General features: G+C 44.0%; 3 protein-coding genes across 3 annotated transcripts in view; 2 read left to right on the top strand and 1 right to left on the bottom strand.

The window, feature by feature from the left end:
* Nucleotides 1-22,101, bottom strand: part of LOC134677465 (catenin alpha) — a 77,257-nt gene that overhangs the window by 26,235 nt on the left and 28,921 nt on the right. The gene's annotated exons all lie outside the window — the stretch shown is intronic.
* On the top strand, nucleotides 476-21,035 carry LOC134677378 (peroxidase-like). Its single transcript, XM_063535813.1, has 13 exons — nucleotides 476-576; nucleotides 1,701-1,898; nucleotides 2,802-2,981; nucleotides 3,461-3,575; nucleotides 4,420-4,615; nucleotides 5,732-5,929; nucleotides 6,777-6,921; nucleotides 8,075-8,231; nucleotides 8,419-8,586; nucleotides 11,960-12,088; nucleotides 14,594-14,663; nucleotides 15,075-15,180; nucleotides 20,820-21,035. The coding sequence occupies exons 1-13, from the start codon at nucleotides 476-478 to the stop codon at nucleotides 20,977-20,979; spliced, it is 1,923 nt and encodes a 640-aa protein (XP_063391883.1). The 3' UTR covers nucleotides 20,980-21,035.
* LOC134677620 (uncharacterized) lies at nucleotides 15,250-19,481 on the top strand. The gene is made up of 2 exons (XM_063536084.1): nucleotides 15,250-16,202; nucleotides 19,058-19,481. Exons 1-2 carry the CDS (start codon nucleotides 15,383-15,385, stop codon nucleotides 19,069-19,071), a joined length of 834 nt encoding a protein of 277 aa, XP_063392154.1. The 5' UTR covers nucleotides 15,250-15,382; the 3' UTR covers nucleotides 19,072-19,481.

Here is a 22,101-nt window from a genome sequence, read left to right as displayed (position 1 = left end):
AATACTACGCCTTTCATTGCGGCACAGTCAATGATGCCATTTGGGCCATTATCGAAGGGCTCTAGCGCCTTAAAAAACAAAACTATCAAAAAAAGCAAAACGGTCCGACACAGATATTGACAATATTAATCTGTGTTGAAAAAAATCATTGCTCTAGCATCAAAACCGACGGAGGAAACAGTCGAGTACGTTTGTATGGAGAAATGACCACTCCTGTTGGCTTTTAACCAATCGTCGACCAATTACAAAACCGCCTGGATCAGTCACTGAACGACCTGACTTTAACCTACATTATTTGACTGTGTAATGTTTTCATCTACCCTCAAGAGCCATTTGAGGGTACATTTTGTTTACTTTTATTTAAATACCTAAAGATACAGACTATAGGCCTAGCCGAGATGAATTAATGCAATTATTGTATGTAATCGAAATATCAAATTGAATCAAGATGATGTTATTAATGATAATGTTCATAATGATTGTGAGAGTGATAGAAGGAGCGTTGTATGACACGTTCACTGGGGAGCGCGTGACGCCGCAGAGAGAGGCGGACGTGAGGAGATTGAACCTTATACCGTGAGTAATAAAGGTTATAGCGAATCAACCGTAATTCTATTTGTCGATTTAAAACTAAACTTTTTTATAGTGTCTATCTGACGACCGGTCTGGCCTTATGGGTAGTGACTGTGCCTGTGAAGCCGATGGTCCTCGGTTCAAATCCTGGTGAGGGCATTAATTTGTGTGATGAGTGATGAGCATGATTCCTGAGTCATGGATGTGTTCTATGTATTTAACCCACAACACAAGCCTTCTTGAGCTTACCGTGGGACTTAGTCAATTTGTGTAAGAAAGCCCCTACAATATTTATTTATTATCTATTCTTATTAGGATCTAATGTCAGAAGCAATACAAAAGCTTGAAAGTTAAACCGACCGACCGCGCGGTCCTCAGTCCACCAACGGAGCGACAGCTGACTTTTATAAAGTTACATTATACAGCTTTCTTTACCGATTTTTGAGCATGGAAAGATATTCAAGATACGAATGAAGCATTTTATACAGATATCAGACATGAAGGTGTTCACAAACATCTGAACACGACTCTATTGTCAAGGCGTTAGAGTGCGTGTTCAGATATTTTTGAGCATCTCGGCCGCACCGATGTTATAAAATTACTAGTGATGTACCGACTATTGATTTGGCCGACTAGCCGACTAATCGGCGCTCGGATGGCCGATTAGTCGGCCGGATCATTCGTTTCGTCGAAGTTCGGTTGAGATGCACTTAAAAAACAACCGTTTTACCCCTTTCGTCGCGCTATTCGTCATATTATAAATAGTGATGCTGAAAAATAAAATAAATAAATAAATCCTAAGGCTCATTTCAGTCATTTCATACGACGACCGGACTATCGGACAAGAAAGCGACCAAGTGGTCAATTATTTGATCAAGTTTCCGTAAGTACCCTAAATATGAATTTGGGTAAAATAGGTGAAAATCTTATGGTAAATATTTACTGTTTATTTATTTTTGTCCCGTTTCTCTGTCACTTATAAAGTGCCGACTAATCGGCCATTTTTGCCGACTAGTCGCCGACTAATCGCCGACTATAAATGAGGCCGGATAGTCGGCTTTCCCGACTCGTCGGCGACTATTAGTCGGTACATCCCTAAAAATTACGTATCACCATCTTTATTACAGTTGGTGCGCCTTAGAAGTGGCCGACTGTCAGCCCGACGAGCGCCGGCGCATGGACTACTCGTGCAACAACCCCCGCCACCCCCCTCGAGGGGCCACCCTCACCCCCTACTACCGACTACTACCCCCTGTGTTTGGGAGGAACTATACAGCTCGCCCTGCGAAGGACGGGGCAGATCTGCCTCTTGTTAGAGACATCAGGTATTAAACATCATCATCATCATCATCTCAGCCATAAGACGTCCACTGCTGAACATAAGGCCTCCCCCTTTTATGGGGGGGTGAATGCCATAATCGCCACGCTTGGCAGGCGGGTTGGCGATCGCAGTCGAGTACACCGAATTTGAGGGACGCTGCTGCCCGTCCACCGGTGGTCTTGGACGTAGTTTAAGGACATACCCGGGTCTATTATAATACCATATAATATATTAATACCATAGAGAAATATAGTAAGACAAGAGTGCTCACTCCATTAATCAGTTTTGGTACCAAAAAGATTAGTATTTTCATTCGACATCTAGCATCGAATAGCGGAATCAACAGTACTTTAAGTAGTAGTAGTAGCTACTTTACAGGAACCATCAAGGGATTCGCGTTTCACCTTCGATCTTTGTGGCAGGAAGTGTCGTGCTGCGATTGGACTTTACAGCCATAGGAAAAGGTGTGCTGCACCTCCGATCTCCGACGGCGCACAGACCTCGTCTTAATAAACTGTCGCTGCAACAATCATCTGTCAAGATGCTGTGGCCAATGATGAGTAGTAGCTAGTACTGTCAAGTGACAATAGATGCAGCACCGACCGGAAAGTCTGATGCTCAACAGCATAAGACTTTCCGGTGTGCAAGCTTTCCAAGAATGTGACGTTGAAACATAAACTTTGTCAGTTTTCTATAATTTCTATAAGCAGGTTGAGACCACATCACACCCAGCATTCACCATGACATATTAAGGGGCCCACTGATTAACAGTCCGCCGGACGGTATCGGCCTGTTAGTTGTTCGGAACTGTAAAAATTTTGTTCTAACTGACAGGCCGATACTGTCCGGCGGACTGATAATCAGTGCGGGCCCTTAAGCTAGTCTCTGATAAATGTTCTGTTTTCAGGGTGGCAATAATGTCCGACGGACGTCGCTCCAGCGAGCACTACACGCAGCTCACGTCGCATTTAGGCGTATTCCTCACCGGCGACGTGTCGTCTCTCCACGACACCGTCAACTATGTCATATTCACTACGGACTGCTGCACGCCGGCGGGAGCGGTAGACCCGCGGTGTATCCCGATCAGGTACCAACCAAAGAGGTACCACAACAACTAGACGCTTAATTTCAAACTCGGGTAAATCCATATGTCAGATGATGCCATTTTGGTATTAAGAAAAGGTAATAGGGTACATATTTGATGGGTCGGGGAGGGTCGAATGGATTTACCTGAGTTAGAAGTTCGACACAATTTAACACTTTATACTCTAACAACCTGGCTGTAACGTCGGAAAAAAGGTAGAATAATGAAATTTAATCGCATTAGACCCGTTGATGACATCATTTACAAGTAAATCTTGAATTAATCTTTAGTTGGTATATGAGAGTAAACAAGTCAGTCAAAAGTCTACATAATGGCCACGACCACTCTGTCAAGAGTGTAACGAAGAAGAAGAAGATATGAGAGTAGCATTGAGTTTATCGATATAGGAACTCCCTAGTCACTACCTGTCATTAAATTTTACCACCGTAAACCCGATGTCTGATATTCACTTGCTATTTCAGAGTGGCGAACGACGACGTACATTTGCGAAGAAGCAACGTCCGTTGCCTGAATCTGACCGCACCCATCACATACCAGATGTTAGGGTGTGCGCCAGCGAGCTTGCCACCTTCTAGGGTAGGTACTTAAGTTTAGAATGTTCTTTTATAAAGTTACCTAGTGTTTTTACCCAATCTCCAACACAGCTGTTCAAACCTAGAACGATCTGGTAGTAGATGGGCTAATCCAGGAGTCGGCAAACCACGGGTCGTGGTCGTGAGCTGCATCCGACAATTCCGACACTAGCGTCTTTTGAGCGACGGCATCTAGTCGGCGCTATGGAAAATGGCGTCGCTGCGCAGTTGCGCCAACGTTGGGTCGAGCAGCCATAGAGGTAGAGTTGACTAGACGCCAACACTCGGAAGACGCTAGTTTGGGGTGACTCTAACTAATGAATTTCATGCATGTGTATGTTTTTTAGAATATAATGTTTTTTATTCGTAAACAAGCTAGCGTGTCGTTCGTGGCTAGGAGAGGAAGAGGAACCACGAGCAAGCTATACACAACAACTAAAAGCAAAAGCAAATGTCGTGTCTTACAGGGACCTAAAGAACCTGGCCGAGGACCGCGAAAACTGGCGCATACTCCACCGACAAGAGCCATGCTCTTAAATTATGATGATGATTCGTAAACATACAGACAATACACATACTTAACAATGTGAACAGTGAGAATAAAGTGTCACGAAATGTCCTCATCTCAGCATGTTTCTGGCAGTTACCTCTTCTTCTTCGCTCTCCTCTTCTTCATCTTCCGATGATACCATAATGGTAACATTCCATTTCTAACCGCAGCTGCACTACCGGTACTGAACGCGTCGCTGTCATTGTCAATTTCCATAGTAAAATTGACAGTAATGCAGCTGCGGTTAGAAATGGAATGTTACCCTCATGGTGATGGTTCCAATGGTAACATGTTCCAGATAAACACATCCCCTCCATTGATAGACCTCTCCATAATGTACGGCAACAACGAAGCGGATATGCGCAAGGGCAAGGCGGGGGTCGGGGGCCGAATACAGACGGAGCTCCTGAAGGGCAAGGAGTGGCCCCCCAGCGGGGCCCCCGTGTGCCTGCTCAACAAACCACAGCTGGGAGAGACCAGATGCCACAACTCGGGTATTTAGTTTCCATTTAATCTCCGGGACAATTGTTGCTACGATTTCGCAGGCACTAGTTATGATCAGAGCTCGGCAGGGGTGAGCCATTTTGACGTCACTTATGTCAAGTGTAAATATGAACATAGATACACCTTAGACAGAAATATTAAAATAAAAGAAAATAAAACTTTATTAATTATAATTAAACTAAAATGACAATGTCTTATGTACAAAACGAGTAGGTACTAAGTTTTACAAACTTTAATAGTAGCATATGGATGGATATACACATTATTTGAAGAGGTTTGCTAAAAAAGCTTGCTATAAAATTCATTTGTTTTAAAGGCGACGTAAAGATCGTAGCGGAAAGGCATCCTAAATAAAATAATTTCTTTAGTTATTAAATTACACCACATATACCATCGAATGACAAGGCATGTCCATGTTGTGCAAACTCTGAAAACACTCACCCCCGCCGAGCTCTGGTTATGATTCGACTATATAGTATCTGACCTTCCAACCCAGAGGGGAAACTAGGCCTGAAAAATCGTCTTCTTCCTTGCGTTATCCCGGCATTTTGCCACGGCCCGTGGGAGCCTGTGGGGTCCGCTTGGCAACTAATCCCACGATTTGACGTAGGCACTAGTTTTTACTAAAGCGACTGTCATCTGACCTTCCAACCCAGAGGGGAAACTAGGCCATATTAAGTTGTGTTTTCCTTCACCGAAAAGCAACTGGTAAATGTCAAATGATATTTCGTACATAAGCTCCGAAAAACTTATTGGTACTAGGCCTGATAAATATCGAATGATATTTCGAACATGGTTTCGGGGTTAAAAAACGCGACCTTCAGAGAAGTTTTCCACAAGTCTTTACCGAAACCATTATTGTCCATCGCCGAAACCGAACCTTCGACCTAAACGTGATTTTTATACAGAAACTGGCCAAATCGGAACCGACACTTCATTTGGACTTTTGGAGACTAGTTTTATTTTTAACTCACATTATAGACGGGTCTAACGCGAATTATATTCAATTACCTTTATTTACCGACCTTTATTTATTTCGTTTTATTTTGTGCAATAATGATTAAATATATAGTTACAGGTACTATAACAATATGTGTTTATCCCAGCCAACCTAGCCATCAACGCGATCCTTGGCGTAAATCTCTTCGGCCTCTGGTTCATACGGAACCACAACCAGATCGCCAGACGCCTGGAAGAGCTGAATCCCTGCTGGAGCGACGACCAGCTGTTCGCTGAAGCAAGAGACGTGAACATCGCTATATGGCAGCAGATCATTTTTTATGAGCTCATGCCTTCTCTCATGGGTAAGTTGGTGTTACACCTGGAATGTTCAATCAGATTGCCAGACGTCTGGAACAGCTGAATCCCTGCTGGAGCGACGACCAGCTGTTCGCTGAAGCAAGAGACGTGAACATCGCTATATGGCAGCAGATCATTTTTTATGAGCTTATGCCTTCTCTCATGGGTAAGTTGGTTACACCTGGAGCCTAATGGAGTCTGGAAGAGCTGCATCTCTGCTGGAACGACGACCAGCTGTTCGCTGAAGCAAGAGACGTGAACATCGCTATATGGCAGCAGATCATTTTCTATGAGCTCATGCCTTCTCTCATGGGTAAGTTGGTGTTCCACCTGGAATGTTCATTTAGATTGCCAGACGTCTGGAACAGCTGAATCCCTGCTGGAGCGATGACCAGCTGTTCTCTGAAGCAAGAAACGTGAACTCGTGCCTTCTCTCATGGGTGAGTTAGTGTTGGAGCCTAATGCTGTCTTTTGCAGAATTATTTGTCCCTTTCGCTGCCTTATCGCTGAGACAGATGAGCGGAGATGAGAGGGAGGCTGGTACTGGTTGTATTCCAGCGGAGCGGAAAAGAAAATCAGTGCTATTGGTTGATTTCCGCACGCCTCCTTTCATTTCTCTACTCTCAGTGGAAAGGCAGACTTAGACCGAGAAAAAAATCTCCTATTCCTTAGTTTACAAAAAAACTGGACGCATTTTGACATGGTGCAAAAATGAATTGCGAAAGAGTTATTTTGAAAATCACACAATCAGATTTTACGCATATTTTATAAATAAATAAATAAAATAAATAAAATAAAAATAAATATCATCTCCAAAATAATTACACACGTTCTCAATTCCTAATGTTCCAGGATACGACTTCTTGCTGAAGCAGGGTGTGATCTTCAACACGTACGGCCATGTTGACGACTATGACGAGGAGTTGGAGCCAGGATTGAGCATAGAGTTCGTGATGGCGTACCGATGGTTCCACACCATGCAAGAAGGGCGGCTCAGGTAACCATTTTGAATTTATACTCTGTAATCTTTAGGTATTTAAATAAAAGTAAATAAATAATTTGTACATGTTAGGGTAGTTATAACATTTATTGGTTAACCAACCAAATACAATACCGCCTAGATCTGTCATTGAACGACCTGACTTTAACCTACATTATTTGATCGTGTAATGTTTTCATCTACCCTCAACTGGCTCAGGGAGCCATTAGAATTTAGTTCTATTCAAATCAATCTCATCTTCTACGGTGTACGTCCGAGTATTAGTTTACCGGCATCCTTATTTCCTCTTATTTATCCTTATTTTTAGAGTCTGTGCGGAAAGAGAAGGGTCGTAGAATGTATGGGCTCCCCTAGATTTCACGACTCTTCTCTTTTCGCACATACCCTAACTCATTTTTGGTAAGCGTTTCGGGAATAGGTACGAGTATTACTCAAGCTGGATGGTCCGTGTAAAAGTTATTTACACACACGGAACATCCAGCACTGCGTGTTGTCAAAATCGTTGCAGATTTTTCTTGGTCTAACTCTATCTAGTTTGATCTATAGGTTCTTGGTTTAAGCTAATCCTTACGCGATCTTTCCTCTATTAAGAAACAATTTCAAATACATACGTGGCTTTCCAACAGAGAAGAGTCCTGCTGCATGCTTCATGTGCAATAAGGATCATTCTATCAGAATTTCTGTTGGAATTTCAGACGAAAAGTACCTTTTGGACCTGATTGCACTTGAAGCATTAGCCTTCTGTGATGGAAAGCCACATACATCCCTTATTCACAGGATGTACGACAACAGCGGGAGGATAGTAGACGAGAGGAATATAGTAGACTATACTCTGAGGACGGGCGCTCTGCCGGTGAACGATACTATAGAGCAGGTCACGCAGGGCGCCTTTCTAGGGGGGTTCTATGAAATTATGACGTATAAATAACACTGGTACTGCGTGTGCTGTCAAAATCTCTGCAGACTTTTCTTGGTTTAATTCTATCTAGTTTGATCTATAGGTTTTTGGTCTAAGCTAATCCCTGTCGATCGCATCTTTCTTCTAGAGTCTGTGCGGAAAGAGAATAGTAGTGAAATGTATTGGGCCCCGTACATTAAGACAGACTCTATCAAGAAACAAGTTTCTTATACACATTTCCCTTATCCACAGGATGTACGACAACAGCGGGAGGGTAGTAGACGAGAGGAACATAGTAGACTATACTCTGAGGACAGGCGCTCTGCCGGTGAACGATACTATAGACAAGGTCACGCAGGGCGCCTTCAGGCAGCCTGCCGCCGACGCGGATTATATCGTGGATCCAGATGTAAGAGCGTTTGCGGTCATTAAAGACCTTTTTAGTTAAACACGGGTTAGATCTGCGTCACACGCGCATCACGCGTCAAGTGGTGCCAACCCTAAATTGCTTGGAGCAATGCTAAGCCGAGTTTGCACAAAGTCAAGAGTCTCTCCCAAGACCCAAGTTTGTAAACACTAACTTTAACTTATTTCAGGTGGGTGAAAGAATCCTCGGCGACCTACAATTCGCGTCCGACGTAGTATCCTCGGACATAATGAAAGGCCGCGCCTTGGGGCTGCCCAGTTACAACGAGTACCGTCGGCTCTGCGGTCTGCACACTGCTAAGGACTTCGATGATTTGAGACATTGGATGAAGGAGGAGGTAGTACTATAGGGTTCTAGCTTTGGTTGCTATATATGGTATGGGGGTCAAAAAGTAACCGAAAACACCTCGCGTGATTTGTGCACAACGCCTTTATCATTAGTTTTTTTGGCTTTTTTTGAAATGCATGCCTTAAGTAGATATTTTTTGTTATTGATTGCGCGGCGTTCTGGTTAAACGTGTATTTTTTCAAAATCATACGTTCAGCAAATTAAAAGCATGTCTAAAGCTTCCTTAACAGATAAAAGTTTAAGAGAAGGTATAGATTCAGAATTACCTTGACTTTTTAGAACAAAAAAATAAATCTAAGTACGCAAAAAAAACTACCAAACAATATTAATTTGGTATGAAATCGCGTGATGTCTTTTAAATGTCAGGTTTGTTTATCAAATGCCGACGGCGCCATGCTGCAAGAATTTGTGAATTTTATAAATAAATTAACGGTCGGACTATTGTAGTCGGTAGTGACCCTGCCTACGAAACAGGAGGTCCCGTCTTCGAATCCCAGTAAGGGCATTTATGGTTCCACCACAAAACTCAAAACACGCTGACGGTGCGGAATCGCAGTGACGCGCCATACGTGTCACGATTTGATCGCGTGCGGTCCAAAAGGTTCGTCCACACCGCCGCTCAATAAAACCGGACAAGTGCGAGTCGCACTCCGAGGGTTCCGTACTTTTTAGTGTTGTTGTAGCCGCAACAGAAATACATCATCTGTGAAAATTTCTACTGATACTGAACTACACAGACTGTAACCTGGAGTGGTTACAGACAGTCAGTGGAGTCTTATCCAAATTTAGGATTTCCTCTCACTACACCCGAAATCGGATCGGACAGTGTGAAAACGCTCTTATCCCAATTAACATAATATTGTGATTTGCTTACTGGCGCATAATTGCTAGTGTTAAATTTTATTGGCACGGCTTCCGTAAATATAGCTGACCTTAACGCGTTCGTAATGACGTGCTTGTATAGTTTAGGTATACTTATTATTATTATAATCCAATTATATAGGGGTCGACCCAACTACGATGTTAGGTACATTTCCGACATGTTCCGAGAAAATCATCGGTGCAAGTCAGAGTTCGAACCCACGAGAACGAACTATTTAGATTACAGATTCTTGTTCCTCGCGTTATCCCGGCATTCTGCCACGGCTCATGGGAGCCTGGGGTCCGCTTGACAACTAATCCCATGATTTGACGTAGGCACTAGTTTTACGAAAGCGACTGCCATCTGACCTTCCAACCCAGAGGGTAAACTAGGCCTTATTGGGATTAGTCCGGTTTCCTCACGATGTTTTCCTTCACCGAAAAGCGACTGGTAAATATCAAATGATATATTATTTCGTACATAAGTTCCGAAAAACTCATTGGTACGAGCCAGGGTTTGAACCCGCGACCTCCGGATTGAAAGTCGCACGCTCTTACCGCTAGGCCACCAGCGCTTCCTTTAGATTACAGATTGTAGTGCACAATTATTTTCCATCGTTTTTTCACGTAAACGTACGAACGTGTCTTGCTATTTCACTCGGTCTCGGTGTTGACTGAAATAGCATGACAAATACGAATGTTTCCGAGAAAATACGATGGAAAACAATCTACTTCAGTCAAGCTCAGTACTTCTTATGCCAACACTGACTGCAATAGCAAGACACAGACATGTACGAAAGTTTCCGTCAAAATACGATGGAAAATAATTGTGCACTACATCTATATTCTAGTCAATTCTTGGAATCGGTTTTTTTGTTTAATCCCAAAAATAGTCCAATATTTTTAATTATTTTATGGTCTTTACGTATTTAGGTAACAACTACGTATTATTAGATTGTCCCATTAAAAATGAAATAATAAACCAAAGAACGAAAAAGAACGTAACAATACCGGTATTTTTTGTACGAAAAAAACAACCGGTTCCGAGCCTTGATTCTAGTTCGTTCTCGTGAAAATACGATGAAAAATAATTATGCACTGCATATTTACTAACATATAATGAAACATTTCAGCAAGTGTCATCGCTACAAACATCGTACCGAGACGTGGACGACATAGATCTACACGCGGGCATGATCTCAGAGCAGGCCATGCCTGGCGCCGCCGTCGGGCCCACTCTGGCCTGCATCCTGGTGTTGCAGGTCTAGTATTTGAGCAAGTGTCAATATAGTGTAATATTTCAGCAAGTGTCATCGCTACAAACATCGTACCGAGACGTGGACGACATAGATCTACACGCGGGCGTGATCTCAGAGCAGGCCATGCCTGGCGCCGCCGTCGGGCCCACTCTGGCCTGCATCCTGGTCTTGCAGGTCTAGTATACCAGCAAGTGTCAATATAGTGTAATATTTCAGCAAGTGTCATCGCTACAAACATCGTACCGCGACGTGGACGACATAGATCTACACGCGGGCGTGATCTCAGAGCAGGCCATGCCTGGCGCCGCCGTCGGGCCCACTCTGGCCTGCATCCTGGTGTTGCAGGTCTAGTATTTGAGCAAGTGTCAATATAGTGTAATATTTCAGCAAGTGTCATCGCTACAAACATCGTACCGAGACGTGGACGACATAGATCTACACGCGGGCATGATCTCAGAGCAGGCCATGCCTGGCGCCGCCGTCGGGCCCACTCTGGCCTGCATCCTGGTCTTGCAGGTCTAGTATACCAGCAAGTGTCAATATAGTGTAATATTTCAGCAAGTGTCATCGCTACAAACATCGTACCGCGACGTGGACGACATAGATCTACACGCGGGCGTGATCTCAGAGCAGGCCATGCCTGGCGCCGCCGTCGGGCCCACTCTGGCCTGCATCCTGGTCTTGCAGGTCTAGTATATGAGCAAGTGTCAATATAGTGTAATATTTCAGCAAGTGTCATCGCTACAAACATCGTACCGCGACGTGGACGACACAGATCTACACGCGGGCATGATCTCAGAGCAGGCCATGCCTGGCGCCGCCGTCGGGCCCACTCTGGCCTGCATCCTGGTCTTGCAGGTCTAGTATACCAGCAAGTGTCAATATAGTGTAATATTTCAGCAAGTGTCATCGCTACAAACATCGTACCGCGACGTGGACGACATAGATCTACACGCGGGCGTGATCTCAGAGCAGGCCATGCCTGGCGCCGCCGTCGGGCCCACTCTGGCCTGCATCCTGGTCTTGCAGGTCTAGTATTTGAGCAAGTGTCAATATAGTGTGATATTACAGCAAGTGTCATCGCTACAAACATCGTACCGCGACGTGGACGACATAGATCTACACGCGGGCATGATCTCAGAGCAGGCCATGCCTGGCGCCGCCGTCGGGCCCACTCTGGCCTGCATCCTGGTGTTGCAGGTGTAGTATTTGAGCAAGTGTCAATATAGTGTAATATTACAGCAAGTGTCATCGCTACAAACATCATACCGCGACGTGGACGACATAGATCTACACGCGGGCATGATCTCAGAGCAGGCCATGCCTGGCGCCGCCGTCGGGCCCACTCTGGCCTGCATCATGGTGTTGCAGGTCTAGTATTTGAGCAAGTGTCAATATAGTGTAATATTTCAGCAAGTGTCATCGCTACAAACATCGTACCGCGACGTGGACGACATAGATCTACACGCGGGCATGATCTCAGAGCAGGCCATGCCTGGCGCCGCCGTCGGGCCCACTCTGGCCTGCATCCTGGTCTTGCAGGTGTAGTATTTGAGCAAGTGTCAATATAGTGTAATATTACAGCAAGTGTCATCGCTACAAACATCGCACCGCGACGTGGACGACATAGATCTACACGCGGGCATGATCTCAGAGCAGGCCATGCCTGGCGCCGCCGTCGGGCCCACTCTGGCCTGCATCCTGGTCTTGCAGGTCTAGTATTTGAGCAAGTGTCAATATAGTGTAATATTACAGCAAGTGTCATCGCTACAAACATCGTACTGCGACGTGGATGACATAGATCTACACGCGGGCATGATCTCAGAGCAGGCCATGCCTGGCGCCGCCGTCGGGCCCACTCTGGTCTGCATCCTGGGCTTGCAGGTCTAGTATTTCAGCAAGTGTCAATATAGTGTAATATTTCAGCAAGTGTCATCGCTACAAACATCATACCGCGACGTGGACGACATAGATCTACACGCCGGCATGATCTCAGAGCAGGCCATGCCTGGCGCCGCCGTCGGGCCCACTCTGGCCTGCATCCTGGTCTTGCAGGTGTAGTATATGAGCAAGTGTCAATATAGTGTAATATTTCAGCAAGTGTCATCGCTACAAACATTGTACCGCGACGTGGACGACATAGATCTACACGCGGGCATGATCTCAGAGCAGGCCATGCCTGGCGCCGCCGTCGGGCCCACTCTGGCCTGCATCCTGGTCTTGCAGGTCTAGTATTTGAGCAAGTGTCAATATAGTGTAATATTTCAGCAAGTGTCATCGCTACAAACATCGTACCGCGACGTGGACGACATAGATCTACACGCGGGCATGATCTCAGAGCAGGCCATGCCTGGCGCCGCCGTCGGGCCCACTCTGGCCTGCATCATGGTGTTGCAGGTCTAGTATTTCAGCAAGTGTCAATATAGTGTAATATTACAGCAAGTGTCATCGCTACAAACATCGTACCGCGTCGTGGACGACATAGATCTACACGCGGGCGTGATCTCAGAGCAGGCCATGCCTGGCGCCGCCGTCGGGCCCACTCTGGCCTGCATCCTGGTGTTGCAGGTCTAGTATTTCAGCAAGTGTCAATATAGTGTAATATTACAGCAAGTGGCATCGCTACAAACATCGTACCGCGACGTGGACGACATAGATCTACACGCGGGCGTGATCTCAGAGCAGGCCATGCCTGGCGCCGCCGTCGGGCCCACTCTGGCCTGCATCCTGGTGTTGCAGGTGTAGTATTTGAGCAAGTGTCAATATAGTGTAATATTTCAGCAAGTGTCATCGCTACAAACATCGTACCGAGACGTGGACGACATAGATCTACACGCGGGCATGATCTCAGAGCAGGCCATGCCTGGCGCCGCCGTCGGGCCCACTCTGGCCTGCATCCTGGTCTTGCAGGTCTAGTATACCAGCAAGTGTCAATATAGTGTAATATTACAGCAAGTGTCATCGCTACAAACATCGTACCGCGACGTGGACGACATAGATCTACACGCGGGCATGATCTCAGAGCAGGCCATGCCTGGCGCCGCCTTCGGGCCCACTCTGGCCTGCATCCTGGTCTTGCAGGTCTAGTATTTTATCTGGCATAGCTAGTTGGGATTACTTACTGCTGGGGCGCAACGTCCCAAAGTAGATCTTGGCCTCCGTCACCATAGACCGCCATGCTACTGTTTCTGTCCAGTCGACGGCACCAAGATCGCTAAGAGCTAATTTAGACGGCGCGCGAACTCGCATACGATTTTAGTTACATTGCGGACTGTTGGTTACGTTCAATTCAACCGACCGATCAAAACCCGCAATGTAATGAAACTCGCATGCGAGTTCTCGCATCGTCTAAAATTCTAAATGAGCCCTAAGGTATTGCATTTCGTCTCTCCAGCTGTACCTAGGGCGTCCAGGCGGTCTCCGGCCATTTGGTACTCCCTTCCCGAGCCATCGGAGTCTGGCGGTTTTCGAAGTATGCTTTTGTAATAAGGCGAAAAATGTAAACATAGGTATCTTTGACGTCGACTGTACAATAAATAAATAAATAAATAAATATTATAGGACATTTTTTACACAAATTGGCTAAGCCCCACGGTAAGCTCAAGAAAGCTTGTGTTGTGGGTACTCAGAAAACGATATATATAATATATAAATACTTAAATACATAGAAAACAACCATGACTCAGGAACAAATATCTGCATCATCATACAAATAAATGCCCTTACCAGGATTCGAACCCGGGACCATCGGCTTCATAGGCAGTTTCACTACCCACTAGGCCAGACCGGTCGTCAAACAATAGAAGCGCAATTGATGAAGATGTCTGCCTTATGTAATAAAATCTGTAGAATGTATTAAACAATAATTATTTATAGATGAAACGGTGGCGGACTTCAGACCGGTTCTGGTACGAGAATTCGGTGCATCCCGGATCGTTCACAGAAGGTATGCTGATTAAGTAATATAATATAAATTTAATTTAATAGTAGACGTGATTTAAAAAAATTAGAAATTCACGATGATTGCAGTTTTTTTTTCAATTTCATCTATTGATTTATATTAAAAATTTTCATTATGATCAAGTCAAAAATAAGAGTAAAAGAGTTTAAGGTGTAAATTTGCATGCTACTATGTAGTTAATCATGTGTTACCTAATAACAATAGCATAAGAACCACTGTACCATGTTTATTGCAATTAAATGAAATCTAAATCTAAGAAAGTCAAGATCGCGGCCATTTTGTTATAATATTGACTACAGATACATTATCAATGAACCTTTCGGATTCCCAGATATCAATTTTCAACATAATCAGAACAAAAAATGAATAATTATAATACTTTTATCGATGTTTCAGAGCAATTGTTCGAAATCCGAAAGTCCCGGATGTCGCGGTTGCTATGCGACCACGGAGAGGGAGTAGACAGCATACAGCCGTACTCCTTCTTGATACCAAGCCCAGGGTATATTATTTATTGTAGTATTTTGGTAATGTAGGTAGCTCGTAAAAATATGTCATATGTCAGTTTGCCGTGAAATACATGACCGTTACGTTGCTATCCGAGTGTTTTAATTCTAATTAAATCCCAAACACAATAATTGGCGACGAGAAGTACCTAACGCGTTATAATAAGTGATAAACTAGTGGAATAATAGTTAAAAACGATGGCGGCGAGCGCTAACGTGATTTATGGCGGCAATCTCACGTTCGACCACAACGCGCAAGAATGGAGGATTTTTAAGGAGCGGTTTGAAGCGATGTGTTTTGCAAATGATTTGACGGACACCACCGACAAAGCGGGCACAAAGCGGCGTTCCATACTCCTTACGACGTTTGTGGAAGAAACTTACCGCGTTGCCAAAGATTTGGTGTATCCAAAAACGTTGAACACCATTGAATATTCTACCCTCCTTGAAAAGCTGGATGCTCATTTTGAGTCACCTAGGTGTTCGTTTGCTGAACGATATAAATTTTATAAAGCGGAGCAACGGACCGGCGAAGATCTGGGGGAGTGGGCAGCGCGAGTGCGAAGTTTGGCACAGTTCTGCGGGTTTACGACGGAGCTAGACACAGCGCTGCGGGATCGTTTCGTTCTCGGGCTCGAGAACGCTAAAGAACGAGAGAAGTTGTTTGCGGAGAGCGTGGACAAGCTGACTTTTAGCAAGGCGTTACATCTGGCGCAGGCTACTCGCAGCGCCCGGCAGGGCCTGCAAGCGACCGGCTCGGCCAGGCAGGCGGCGGGAGCCAGCGGCGGCGAGGTGTTCGCGGTGCGCGCGGCCGCCGCGCCCTCCCAACCAAACAACTCGAATAATACAAGACGAGCCTGTGCAGTATGCGGATACAAAAACCATACCAAGGACAAGTGCCGTTATATTAATTACTCGTGTAAAAAGTGCAACACTAAAGGACACCTAAGTAGGATGTGTAAAATGAGTGATAAAAAGTTTAACTTCATTGCCGAGGAAACCGATGACATACATGAAGGTATCGTAGATGTTTATTTATATAGTATCAGATGTGATAACGGGGAGCCTATGCAGCAGGTGGTGTCGATGGCTAGCGAAAACGTAGTATGCGAGGTAGACAGCGGAAGCGCTGTCTCAGTGCTACCTGTTAGTGTTTATGACTCATTATTTAAAGGAAAATATGCCTTAAAGAGATCCAACGTACGATTAAACTGTTATAATGGTAGCAAAATATTTCCTTTAGGCCGAGTTTTATTACCGATTACCTTTGAAACTAGAACAGAGGAAATTGACATGTTTATTATCGAGGATACAGAGGATCAGCCAATTTTGTTAGGAAGAGATTTCATTAGCAAGTTTGATTTACATCTGTGCAGTAAGAATTGTAATCACTTGAATAGCGAGGATGACGTCATCCGGTCATTAAAGAATAAGTATTCGAAAGTTTTTTCTAACGAGTTGGGCAGGTTTAATAAATATAAAATAAATCTAAAACTAAAAGAGGATGCGCAATTTAAATTTTTTAAACCTCGAACCGTGCCCTTGGCTTTGAAACCTAAAGTCGAGGAGGAACTGAACAGATTGGTTGATTTAGGTATTTTGGAAAAGGTTAGTCATTCCGATATGGCCACACCCATTGTCCCTGTTTTACGCCCCGACGGTAATATACGAATTTGCGGCGACTATTCCGTGACCTTGAATAAATCATTGTTTATCGATAACTATCCATTACCGCGTATCGAAGACCTATTTTCTAGGTTGCATGGGGGGGAAGAATTCTCGAAATTGGATTTATCTAGGGCATATAACCAGTGTGAGCTCGATGAGGCATCAAAGAAATTGACGTGTATAAACACACACAAAGGACTTTATTGTTACACACGCCTCGTTTTTGGCTTATCCTCTGCGCCGTGTATTTTTCAGCAAATTATCGAAAAATTACTTTCGGGAATCGACGGAATTTGCATTTTTCTCGACGATGTACTTATAACTGGACCGACCCGAAAAATACACGTCGAGAGGCTCGAGCAAGTCCTTAGTCGACTTAATGACGCCGGTTTGTGCTTAAAACAGGATAAATGCGAGTTATTTAGGAGTTCTGTAGAATACTTAGGGTTTGTAATCGATAAACATGGATTACATAAATCCAAAAATAAAGTTCAAGCCATTCTTAATGCTAAAAGTCCGAAAAATGTATCTGAGCTTCAATCATTTCTAGGTTTGTTAAATTACTATCGCGCATTCGTACCTAATGCTTCGGGTATTTTAAACCCGTTGTATGCGTTACTAAAAAAAGATTGTAAATGGTATTGGGGCGTCGAGCAAGAGGAGTCATTTGTGCAAATAAAAAAAGAGTTAGCGAGTGAGCGAATGTTAGCACACTACAACCCGGATTACGTCACGATTTTGACCACGGATGCCGGACCGGCGGCTTTAGGGGCTATTTTAGCTCAAAAACAGCCGGACGGCTCCGAGCGCGTTGTCGCTTATGCCTCCCGCTCGCTCACGCCCAGCGAAAAAAACTATGCTCAGATACAAAAAGAAGCGGCATCATTAATTTTTGGAATAAAGAAATTCCATTATTATTTGTACGGCAGATCGGTGCCTTTTGTTTTAAGAACGGACCACAAACCCTTAGTATCAATTTTCGGATCCAAAAAAGGTGTCCCCGAATTAGCAGCAAATCGGTTGCAGCGTTATGCTATATTTCTGTCGGCTTATAACTATGAGATCGAATATGTAAAAAGCGAGCATAACGTTGCAGATTACTTGTCTAGGGCCACACTGGATGAAACACAAGGGTGTCCCGAAGGAGATATAGTTGATCGGGCAACATATATAAATTTTATATCTGATTCATTGAAACCAGTTACGGCGAAAGATATTTGTTTAGCAACAAAAAAAGATGCGGTATTGTTGCGCGTTAAGTCTTATATAGAAAATGGGTGGCCACGAAAATTGAAGGATAATGACTTAAAAATGTTTTTTAACTGTCGCACAGAGTTGACTTTAGAAGAAGGCTGTATTTTGCGCGGCCATAAAGTTGTCATACCTTCCATTTTCCGGGAGCAACTTTTGAATGAGTTGCATGATTCTCATCTTGGTGTGGTAAAAACTAAATCGGAAGCAAGGAAACGAATGTGGTGGCCTAATATAGACCAGCACATTGAACAAAAAATTGGGTCATGTAGCGTGTGCATTACACTAAGAAACGCCCCGGCGCGTTCTCCGCTAGTTTCGTGGCCGTACCCGGCACGCTGGGAGCGCGTGCACCTGGACATGTGCGCGGTGCAGAGTCGGCAGTTCCTTATCGCCGTAGATGCGCATTCCAAGTGGGTCGAGTGTTATGTAATGACACAAACAGACACCGCTAGTGTAATTATGAAATTAGCAGACATGTTTAGTAGATTTGGACTTGTTCGCACCCTGGTTACAGATAATGCCTCAAATTTTAGTTCTACGTTGTTTACAGAGTTTTGTACGTTAAATGAAATTAAACATTTAACTATTGCACCTTATCACCCGAATTCGAACGGCCAAGCCGAAAATAGTGTAAAATTCGTAAAAAAAGGCATAAAGGCAATACTTGCGCAAAATCCGTCCCAGTCTAGTTTTAATATTAAATTAAGTAAATTATTGTTCGACTATAGGAACTCGGCTCATTGTACTACTGGATTCTCACCGGCTCAGCTGTTGCTAGGCCGATCGTTACGCTCTCGACACGACTTGCTGCGTGCGCCGCGCGGTACCGACGCCGACGCTAATACTCACGCCGGCGCCGGCGCCGACGCCGACGCCGACACCGACACCCAAGCTCCTCGCCTTCCGTTGTCATTGGCTTCCTCGGCTAATCAAAATGTTATCTCCAAACAGATCTCACAATGTAAACAATACGGCGGGCAGAGAAAAAGTAATTTTAAACGGGGTGATAATGTTTTAGTAAAATCATTTTTTAAGAATGGTACTAAGTATACATGGAAAAGAGGTACTATTGAGAATAAAGTGGGATCCAGAATGTATATCGTAAATATAACGGACTTGAAAATAAAAGTAAAGAAACACGTCGACCAATTGTTACATTACAAAGGCTGTGACGACACCAACGAGTCCGATTCCGAAGGCGACGTTCCGACATTACAAAACGACGACGACGCCCAGGACGACAACGTCGAAGACGCGCAAACCGACGCACCTCTGCCTGAAGAGCAAGAAGCTGTCGAGCTGGCGGAGGGCGGAGTGGCGAATCCCCACGACACGTCTCCGGACACGTCTTTCGAGAGTGTCGTTTCATCTGTCAGCTCTCCGCAGAGACAATCAGTGCAAGAGAACACAGATACAATAATGTCGTCAGATTTTCCGTTGGAGGTTATGGAGGCGGACGACAACGGTGTTGAGCCTGACGCTCCGGCTGAAAGTCATGGCCTAGTCGACCTTGACAACAGGCGACAACGGCCAATAAGGAGTACTAGGAACAAGGACGTTAATTATAAAATTTAATGGACCTTAAAATTATAAAACGATTGTACTAAGTAGGTTATTAATGTATTATCTAGTGATTAAGTACTAACTGTTTTTGTTTTGGTTTTTTTTTTTGTAACTTTTCGCTTGAATCCTGCCAACCGAAACTGTACCATTATGTCTTTCAATTGGGTTGAAAATTGCATAGAATTGAAAACTTAAGACTAGTGTCATAATTGATGGGGGAGGGTGTAGAAGGCGATATGTTCTTATTATTTGTTAGCTTCTTTGGCAATGATTTATTATTGCTTATTATTTTATTTTAAATCTAAATAACTACATTGTTTGGATAAATATTGGTGGAGGGATTGTAGTATTTTGGTAATGTAGGTAGCTCGTAAAAATATGTCATATGTCAGTTTGCCGTGAAATACATGACCGTTACGTTGCTATCCGAGTGTTTTAATTCTAATTAAATCCCAAACACAATAATTTTATTGCACCAAGTCAGGCGTGGCTCACTCCGCGATTTCGTCGCTTTGCTACAGGTAGCTAAAAGTCCATCCGTTCGACCCCAATTTTGGAGTTTGCCATAAGCCGCGCGTGGCGCTGTCGCCACCTAGCGGCCATATCTGTGCTGATCGTAACAGACGCGTTTTGTTAGAGAGTGAGTCTTCTATACCTAGTACTATTATTTATTCTGTGACCAAATGCCTACTAATATTATAAATGCAAAAGTGTGTCTGTCTGTTACCTCTTGAAGCTTAAAGCGCTGAACCGATTTGGACAAAACTTGGTATGGAGATTGTTTGATCCTCGAGAAAGGGCATTGGTAGAAAGCACGGGTAATCAGTCATCGTAGCCTATGAAGACTTCCAGGGATGTTACGTGCGGCATGCGGGCTATACTTCATGCTACACTGACTTAGTTTTTAATCATTTATTTACATACAATATATAATACAATGGTACTAACTAGCTTAAATCTAAAATAGGCCCCTGAGGCATTGTACCATGGATGCTGGCGGCATTTCCTCACTGTATCGCAACGCTGATACGTTGTGCGAGGTAGCCGCCAGCTCTTCGGTCACCAGTTACGTCAACCAGACGCTTCGCGATTTCTGCGAACAACTTACGCGCGCTGGGGCCCTGACTTAGTTATTTACTTTTGATTTCAGAAATGATATCGTGGAGTGCTCCGTGATACCAGCGATGAGCATGTACCCTTGGAAGGACGATGCCTGTTCTACGGAAAAACAATTGAACGAAGAGAAGACGGAAAAAGGATATTATAGCCAGTTTAGTGATTATTTACAAAAGCTGTTTTTACAGACATAGATGGGGGCATTTTCATTTAAAAGTGTAATATTAACTTTTTCTGAAAACCACTAGGATATTGGAATTTTGATGCAGGTTTATTTGTATGAATAAAATTTGAATGAAGCAGCGATTATCTGGTTAATAAAATTACGCAAGAATTAATTACTTACTTACTTAATGGCGCAACGACCCAAAATGAGTCTTGGCCTCCGACACGAGTACACTACACGCCAGTTGTCTCGATCCTGCGCGATCTCCCGCCATCTCCCGCCAGTTATCGGCGTGGAGATCGCGCAAGTCCGCTTCAACCGCATCGCCCCAGCGATACCTGGGACGTCCGATCGGCCTCCGCCTACCGGGCGTCCCAGGACCCCAGATGCAAGAATTGGTAATTGTTTTTTCACCTCAGCAGCTCGAACAAGGGTACTTTGCTTCTTAAAAACAGTGAGCAAAATGCGATTTGCTCAAATGACATTCAGGTGACCTTTATAGTCAAATGTCATTTCAACATGCGGGGTCTATTACAAGTTCGATATACTTGGGTTCTATTATCTCTGTCCCTCTAGGTATGTTCTCACTGCTTAGGGTGAAAAATTTTGTGTACTACACGAGATCAAAGTTATTTACATCTCGTGCGCTTTTGAATCCCTTACTACGCTCAAGATTCTAAATTCAACCGGAGATTCACGAGCGTAGCGAGTGAATCTATTATAGAATCTTTCGCTTGCACGGGACTCAAAACTCGAAGAAATATCAAACTTTGATCTCTTGTTGTACAAATAACTATTATTACAAGTAAGTACCCGTACCATGAGTCACTGACAGTGTCAAAACTGATATATACGGTAACATTTACATAATTTACTTTCTACACATCTCGCTCGCACTAAAACGCGAGTACGAGCGAGATGCATACTTCTGAACTTCAAAATATTTTTTTTTTGCCAAAAACTTATTTAAACTAGGATCTATGCAAGATGTGTACAAAGTTACATCACTCAGGAGACCGACATCCAAGTAATAAACCAATTTCGATACAAAAGGTCAATATTATTATTCATGAGCGGAAGGCCTTAACCTCTAGCCGCCCAGAGACCTATAAAAAGGTCTCCTGTTCCATTCTAATTTGAACTTTGCGTT

Source organism: Cydia fagiglandana, chromosome 26, assembly GCF_963556715.1.
Source record: "Cydia fagiglandana chromosome 26, ilCydFagi1.1, whole genome shotgun sequence".
Classification (NCBI taxonomy): Eukaryota; Metazoa; Arthropoda; class Insecta; order Lepidoptera; family Tortricidae; genus Cydia; species Cydia fagiglandana.
This window is presented reverse-complemented; position numbering and strand designations above follow the sequence as displayed.

Coding starts and splice junctions, on each gene's coding strand:
- LOC134677378 (XM_063535813.1), top strand. CDS start 476: ATGATTGTGAGAGTGATAGAAGGAGCGTTGTATGACACGTTCACTGGG. Junction 3,576..4,419: donor CGAGCTTGCCACCTTCTAGG/GTAGGTACTTAA, acceptor AACATGTTCCAG/ATAAACACATCCCCTCCATT. Junction 15,181..20,819: donor TTCTTGATACCAAGCCCAGG/GTATATTATTTA, acceptor TTTTGATTTCAG/AAATGATATCGTGGAGTGCT.
- LOC134677620 (XM_063536084.1), top strand. CDS start 15,383: ATGGCGGCGAGCGCTAACGTGATTTATGGCGGCAATCTCACGTTCGAC.